Genomic DNA, 8,717 nt, shown 5'->3' with positions numbered 1-8,717 from the left:
ATTTAAAAGAGGAAAGGCTTTCTCATTTCTTTTGGAAAGGATTACATTGTTGAAAAGATGAAAAGCACAGAAAGACATGTGGAAACAGATTTAAATAAAGAGTAAGTAAAAGGAATACACACTGTAGGTGGAAGGCCTGGCAGTCCACGTACTCCGATGACAGCATTTAGCTCTGCCATGGTCACCTGTTTGGCTCGCTCCACAGCTTGGACCACTTGCTGTTGATGCTGCAAAACAAACACAATGTTGCTGAAGACCAAGAGTAATAGGTTGATTTATCAGTAAAGCTGGCAGAGACACTTGTGTATAGATGGCAAAAAAAACAGTCTTTTGCTCAAAGTCACAGATACTTACCTCCTGTGAGAGGAAGGGAATGACTTGTGCACAGATGGTGTTTAGTCTCTTGGCAATCTCAGTCTGATGGAGGAAGAGACGTACAGAGACCAAATTAATTGTTAATAACATAATTACATTAATTTGGAAAAGACAGCTGTTCAGCAACACCAATAAAGTAATACAAGCACACACACACACACACACACACACACACACACACACACACATCTATGATATAATAACAACACCAAATCACTTCCATGGCCTCTACACACAAATCTTGTGTATGCCATTTTCAGACACAGACATTATATTTTCATTTCTAATCATCAATGTGTGCTCAAGTTTCTCTCTTGCCCGCCGTATTTCTTTTGCTCTCTCTCTATTCTCTGTGCTCTTGTTCCTCTTCCCATCAGCACTTCAACGTAATCTCATCAGCAACTAACTTCATCTGCTCTCCCCCAGTATCCATGCCAACACATCCGCCAGCCCCCCAAACCCCCGGAGGTGGCAACAATTGGCTGAAACCAGATACCCCCACAGTGGCATCAAATCAGATAAGAGGACTCATATTACATATATCATCCAATCAAATTGATACGAAGGGGCCAAGGTGAAGAGGGAATGAGCGGAGCCATGAAACGTAGTAATGGCTCATCGGACATGCACATACCACATACAAAGCTACATTGACACGCACGCTAGATGTGAAAGCTTCAAAGAGCTATGTGTTGTTGTTATGTGAAAACTTATGAGACGTTGGATACTTTTCATTATTACGTGTTAAAAGTAGTGCCGTAACGGACTGTGGTTGATCCGTAGTCTGCGCGATTTGACTGAACCAGAGCTAACAGCTAACGTACAGAGCTGTTACATTGTGCTACAGTCAGGCTCTATTCAGTAAAAGTCAGCATTAGGCTTTGGTAAATTATAATGTTATCATGATGTGTACAAATGTAATCTTGTAAAATCATGTTTTTGGCGAGAAACTTGAATAAATACAGTTGTTTGGAGGAGAGGCTTTCAGAGCAATATAAATAGATATTAAGAGCTGGAATTATGACCGGTTTAACTTCCTAACACTAGTTCTAAGCAGCATATTATTTATAATAGTTAGATGATGAAAAATACAACATTAAAACTACTAATGCAAACACACAGTTCAACCAATTATGTATTTACACGAGCTAAATAAAGCACTAGCCTATTGATTCTTGAACTAAACAAGTAAATGCTTCGCCTACAAAATAACTTGGAGTAAAACTGGCACTATCCAAAATAAGTAAATAAAGTGGTTGAGTAAAAGTAATTAAAGATAGAAAAAACAAATATAGGTAAGTAAATGTGCTTCACCCTGTGAACACCAAACACTATTCATAATTCCCTATTTATCCAGAATCAAAGAGAATATGGAATCAAAAGGAATTATCAGTATGCAGAGCACATGCAGTTCCACGTGTCATGAAATACAAGTCGTCTAATAAGGGTTTGATCATGTGAAAAGCTTAAAATGCTCATTTACACATCTGGGTACATTGGGGTTTATACTATCTGCACAATGTAAAGAGCTATCTTTGGACAATTGCACATATGTATTACAGTGCTCATCATTGAGAGCTACATTTCTATATCGAGCCACCCAACAGGCTGTAGGTGAAGGTCAGGCTGACCTTTCAGCTGCTTTGGCTTACCAGTATGTGCAACCTTTGTGTGATGTGTCGTGTCACTGTTAAGATCGTACTGCTGTATAGGTGTACGTGCACCTAATGAACCGGTTACTAAAGTCTCTCTACAATTAACTAGAATGTGACCATAACAACATACATTCAGCCCAGTAGAAACCTGCACCCAGGTCAGCTCATGAGTTGCTGACTTCTGCACACTGTAACTCCATCTCATAATGTCCAACTTATTCCATGCCAATGAAGCTCTAATTTAGGAGCTATTTCAGGCAGACTATATCTGCACATCCATTCTCAGAATCCTGGGTTGTAAGCCTATAATTAGCCTTGTATAATAGCTCAGTGATTAGGTCGTCTGAGATTTGTCTGACCAACTACGATGAGGTCAGCTCAGCTAATCTAACTAAGACAACTCACAAAACCAACAAGGATTAAACAAACAAGGTCTCAAACACCCAAAGCTCCAACTCGGGCATCATTACAAAACATGACTTAAGAACATTTGGAGGAATAATAATATGAAGGTAACAGAATTTTACAACTTGTGTGTACCGACACAACACTTTTCATCTGTTACTGAATAACAACATTGTTTGGAAAATTGCGATGTGCACCATCCTCACTATGATAATCATATAATTGAAAGAGTGGTTCAGTTGAGAAAACAGAGAGAAGATGCAAGTACACACACCATGTTCTAACAGAGAACACGTTTCCCATCACACACACACACACACACACACACCCTGTACCCCCCTGTCCACAAAAGCTTGTTGCTCTGACAACTGCAGCCCCAAGCTAATGACCTCCCCTGGAGCTTTAGTTTTGTGTGTTTATGTGTGCGTGGACAATAGGAGATGCATCTCCCTCACAATAAAAGAACAGTAGCTTCACATGAACATAAAATGAAAAAAGAAAACGACTATCGGGATGTAGCACAAAGAAAAAGAGATCCCAGAATTTGAAACTGGGATCTCTTTTGATTTGTGAGGAAGGCAGAAAGGATGGGGAGAACTTGGGTTATAAAAATGGGATGAATAACACTCGAGGAGAAGAAGCACATGAGGAACAAAACTAATCGGAGGGAGTGTGAGAAAGTCAGAGAAGCATCCCTGCTCCTCGGTGAAGCAGCCAGGCCAATCCACCTCCAATTTCCTCTGGTCTGACTGGTCGATAGTAGTGGTAATTACTGGTAAACGCTCTGAGCCCTTCACCACTTCTGAGGGGAAAAGAGAGTTGTCCCGCCTCATCCATGCATCTACAAACTTTACTATGAGCGATGTTTGCTTTTCAATGTGTGTACATGTTTGTCTCTGTTTGTGTGTACATCACTGTGTATGTGTTCAATCGCCCCGGTCCTCAAATGCTTGCACACATTATTTATGGCTGTACACAAACGCCCTTGCCTTACATTACAACAGGTAAGTGTCCTTTCGGTATTTTGTGTTTGCACACATGAGCGTCTGCCCTACTAAAGTGTGTTGTGTTTTATGGGTTTTTGCCTCCCTGCTTCTAAAAGAGGGGGGGGGGGGCTCCACTGTCTCTCCTCTGCCGGCCTCACCATGATCGATTTCTCTGCCCTCCTCAGCCCAGCCCCTCTAATGTAATAAAGCAGGCCGCTCCCCTAGACAGCACCAATCAATCTACAGAGCCATTCATCCTGCCTTTGGGCTCAGCCGGCCGGCCCTAACTGGGGAAATGGAGACAGAGCCCCATCGATCACGAATAAACACACATCCACACACACACATACACACATGCCAGGCATACAGTATAGCACACACACAAATGAAGGCACAAATGCATTTGTGCATGCACAGGGACACGTCAACAAGCACACACACCAAATACATCAAAACCTTGGCATGAGTGAGAGAGAGAGATAGAGAGGGAGACAGAGAGAGACAATCAGGAACACACAGAGTGTAGACAAGAGGCTGACAGATAAGCATAACCATACCTGTTTGTGCATTTCGATGTTGAGGCCATAAGACATCTCGTAATACTGAGGAGGACAGAAGGTCATATTAGTGAAAGGAATTCTGAAACTTCAGCAACTCAGAGAATGTGCGTGGCTGTACATGCATTTTATTGTAATAACCAGGCTTGTAGTTCTTGTGCAGCGCCAGGTCATTCTCACAGAGCAAACCAAACTGTGTTTAATAGATCCAGCATCCAAATTAAAAGCTTTTTCCCTGTACAGGAGTGTCAGCAGAGAGGTGAAGTAGATACATATGTTTGTAAAAACAAGTCAGAGCAAAAAGTAGACATGAATGCTTCATGTCTACTTTTTGTTAGTTTGTGTCAGACTAAAGTCATTAAAAAGCCGTCTAAAGTAGCTTTCATGATTGAATTGTATTCTGCCTTCTTTGTTCAGATAGTAATACAGTATTGAGTCGTGAATGTTCCCTTTTGAAAAAGATAATGGTTCAGCTCTATAACACATGCAGCTGGTGGGGACACAGTATTCTCCTTGAAGGACATGTCAGCAAGGTAAAAGCCCATGTCATGTGTGATGATGAATCGAGTGTCACGTGGATCTCACCATGACATAGTGTCTCTGCATCTCTGTCTTTTCACTGGCCAGCTTCTCACACTCCATCTTGAGGCTGAAAAACACAATACAATATTTACTTTAGTGAATGTTAGAGTACAAACTAGTTTTATTGCTGATTAATGAATATAAGCACATCAATGTGTGGCTGTCTGATACATTAAAACTAAGAACAAACAGTGATGGTGTTGATCTTCTAGCTATTTCCCAACAATAGATCATTCATGTTAACAATGGTAAAGCATACAACTTTGAAGACACACACACACATACATATATATATATATATATATATATATATATATATATATATATATATATATATATATATATATATATATATATATATATATATATATATACACATACATACATACATACATACATATATATATATATATATATATATATATATATATACATACATACATATATATACACATACATACATACATACATACATATATATACACATACATACATACATACATATATATATACATACATATATATATAGTCTCATCTCCCCCTCTTTTCCATTGCCCACTGATTAAAGCGCTCACAAATGCAAAGATAAACCTAAACAGTGACGGCACTGTGCAGAAATTGAAATTAAGAAGATGGTTCTTCCAGTCTCTTTTGGCGATAAGATGCTTGGTATAACCCTGCTCTTTGTAAGTGGGAATCAGGATGTGAGAAAACCCAACAGTTTGTAGGTCAGGAACATTCACCTGTTGAGGCCAAACCTCCCTAACAACATAAATAAGTGAAAGTATAAACAGATAAAGCCAAGAAAAACAGCACACATACTCAAGCAGTCTTTTCATAACACACACACACACGCAGGGAGAAATAAGGAGTGATTTATGAAACCCAAAGCCCACACCCCACCCTCTGGTTCTTAACCATCACCAAGACTTAGACCTACCGCAGTGTAAGCGCTAACACTGATGCCTGGGTCTGCTGCATGTGTGTGCACTTTTGTGTAATCCAGGTTTATGGGTTAGTATGAGGCCAGAGCTGGGGTTTTGTTCATTATGGTTAGGGGGATGACTGTGGTTAGGGTGAGGTTTAGTGTTATAGGGTACATGGCAATGAGAAAATTGGCTGTTGTGCGGCCCACAAAGACAGAGGGGCCTTCGATGTGAATGTGTGTGTTTGTGTTATCCACCTGTGGTACTGTGCCTGAAGAAACTGGAACTCCTCCTTGATGCGGTCCAGTGACTCTGGGATGGTGAACTTGAAGGGCTGGCCTGGAGCCTGGTGGGGCCACACACACACACACACACACACACACACACACACACACACACACACACACACACAGTCATTATGTGGCCTACAATTTGCATCTGATCCTCCAGGCCCACATAATGTCAACAACTTGTAATTATTAGCCGTTTATTAAAACAAACAACATTATCAATCACATCCTGTTTCTCAGGGCAGATGCAGAGCCCAATTAACGAGAAGAAAGAGACTCATTTAAACATGTGCTTAGTCTGAAGGCTGTTAAAAGTAAGGCAACAAGAGACTCAGGTCAAACAAAGAGGTAACGATATCTCCCTGGCTGTGAACACCCGATTACAGCGAGGTGAACAACTGTTCAAGCAGGAAGGGGAGCGCCTTACCGGGTGTCGCCCCTGGGGAAACATCGTTGTCTCCGGGAGGATGCAACCGTTTCCTTCTTTAAAACCCCCGCTTCAAGGGCTCAGATTGGACACGGTGAGGATGTGGGGGGGCTCCAGATCACGGGCACGAATCCATCGGCCGTTATTGGAAGGACCGACTGTCGTTAATTTCAAACAAAATCGAGCGCGACGCCTCTCCGTCCGACTTCACGGACCGTTTAACGCTCCTCGCCGCCTCTCGCTGTCTCTCCTCCGCTCCACCGGCAGCGCGGCCGTAAATCAACCGGAAAAACAAGAGGAACCGCTCTATCCGGAGGCGGCTAAGGGGAGGGGAGGAGGGGATGCGCCAGGTGAGACGTGAAAGGCAGTGGCCACCTGGATCCCTCCAGCGTTTGTTTCGTGTCCGAGCCGATGTATTCCGAGTAGCGTCGCTCAGAGACAAACAAACACGTACAAAGTGAAGGCAGTGGACCCTCAACGGACCGCCACAAACTGCCGGCTCTCAGTCAGAGAAATGGCAACAAATCCACACAAGTTAATTGCAGTGAAGAGTTCCCACTTGACTCGCCGCGGTCGCTCGTTTGGCGGTTGAACGGGCGACAAAAACAGAAATATTTACTTCCCCGCACAGTTTGAATGCGTCCAAAATAGATTACACGAAAAAAAGAGGAACTATTTTGTTAGTTTTAATAAAAACAACTCCCTGAAGCGGCGGCAGTCCTCCGTCTAGCTCAGCTTTACCTCAATGGCAACTTTCTCACGCGGTTTCACGCTCCCCAGCTAACCGAAACTGTAAGCCGGCCCACAAAACAGCTCTGGACCAATCAGAGCCGTCGCTCCACGTGGGGATGGTGATGCAGTTTATACAGCTGACCAATAGCCACTCTGCAATCTGCCCCGAGTCTGTTGACCTGGTTGAGCTACGCGGATTCTGGGCAATCAGGGCGTAGCAATGAGCTGCCATTCCGGAGGCGCGCTGGGCGGGCAGTGTGGTGTGTGAAGGCAAGTCCTACCTGTCAATCAAAGTAACGTGGGCTCAGCAGGAGCGAGGTTTAAGATGTGCGCGTGCACATGCATGCTGATACACAAACGAATCAGCCATCACACAGAAATACAAATACTTTCTTTCTTAGTAGCTGCTGTGAACCTTCCTAACTAGTGTCATGGCAAATCAACTCAGATCTCCTTCCTCTTCTACGTCTATGCAATATACAGTGTGCAAATTAATTTAGTAGGGCTCACTTTTTGTTCCACTTCTCTAAAGAAAAGAAAATAAATTGAATCATGTGTTGCTGGCGAGATGTTCAAGCAGTTAATTTTCATCAGCATTTGTCTCTGGAGAAAACGTACAGAGGGGACAAACCCAAAACCCCAACTTGAGTATAATATTGTGAGGTCCTAGTCCCAGTTATGTCACTCAACATGTTTTCATTGTTATTAGTGTGAATAGGGGAAATCCTAATTTGTAGTAATAAAGTTCACAGCATGGTATGTTATCATCCAAGCATACATTGGGGACAGTGGATTTTTTTTTTCAAACAAATTTAACTATTCATCACGTGCAAACAGGTTCCTAAATTAAATTTGATCCTTCTCATTCATCCTGAGCATTTTTAGGAACAGTGACCTGCTGTAAAGTAAACACAACGAATGTGGATGTAGCCCAAGTGGCCGACTAACGACAGATGTGATAAAGTGACCACATCATGACTGGTGAGGCGGTTTAAACTCGGTCGTAAAGCAGGCTCTGGGTTTTCTGTGCTCCTCTTATCACGTCTAAGCACCGCTCACTTCCCATTCGAAGCCCCTCAACCCCATACTGACCTATGATTGGCTTAGAGAGCTCAACCCCTGACCCCCTGACCTCTGACCTCTGAGCTCTGACCTCTGCAGCGGCTGATCCAGTCCATATGAGAGACTCCTGACTGTGACCAGCCGTGACCTTTTTCCCAGCTCTCACAGACACATTCATCTATTTAGTGGGTGGTACTCTTAATGACAGGTCGCTGTGCCGTGCACGTACAACTACACACATGTGTGCAGGTGTGTGTGTTTGATCCCATTTGGTCTTTCTCTGTGTTTTTTAACACTTGCCTTGGCATTCCCCCCTCTGTTACCCTTCATCCCTAATCTGAACCAATCAGATTATCTTGCACTATTAAACAATTCCAATGTTTGCGTACTATTCCTGTACTGTTATTTAGAGTTGTATGGTCCACAGAGTATGATAATAATAACGAGTCAACTAATTTAAGCAATATGTCATTGTATGTTCATCTCTTTTTGTCATTTGAATGATGCTCATATGATGGTTGACACAGAATATGTTTTTTAAATTTACATCTTATTTTAACCAAAGACAAATTTAAGACAGTTCCAAATTTGTAACAGAAATAATGTTGTAATTGAGACTGACACAGACTGTCTCCTCTCCTTATATTTACGACACATCATCTCCATCCATCTGGTAACACCTGTTCCTCAGTATGTTCTCAACTCACCTTAAAACTTCCC

The 8,717-nt window shown here is 42.4% G+C and overlaps 1 protein-coding gene across 2 annotated transcripts in view; it reads right to left on the bottom strand.

The window, feature by feature from the left end:
* Positions 1-4,627, bottom strand: part of LOC306740611 (transducin-like enhancer protein 1) — a 17,356-nt gene extending 12,729 nt beyond the window's left edge. For both annotated transcript variants that reach the window (XM_079222831.1, XM_079222830.1), the window contains exons 1-4: positions 4,564-4,627; positions 3,979-4,023; positions 355-417; positions 123-227 (exon numbers count right to left, since the gene is read on the bottom strand). In XM_079222831.1, the coding sequence (XP_079078957.1) occupies positions 123-227; positions 355-417; positions 3,979-4,023; positions 4,564-4,620 (270 nt within the window). In that variant the 5' untranslated portion in view covers positions 4,621-4,627. The remainder of the gene's footprint in view (positions 1-122; positions 228-354; positions 418-3,978; positions 4,024-4,563) is intronic.
* Between the last annotated feature and the right edge of the window lie 4,090 nt (positions 4,628-8,717).

The sequence above is a fragment of the Taurulus bubalis genome (assembly GCF_910589615.1).
Source record: "Taurulus bubalis genome assembly, chromosome: 8".
Classification (NCBI taxonomy): Eukaryota; Metazoa; Chordata; class Actinopteri; order Perciformes; family Cottidae; genus Taurulus; species Taurulus bubalis.
Note: the sequence above shows the minus strand (reverse complement) of the source record. Positions and strands in the feature narration are given on the sequence as shown.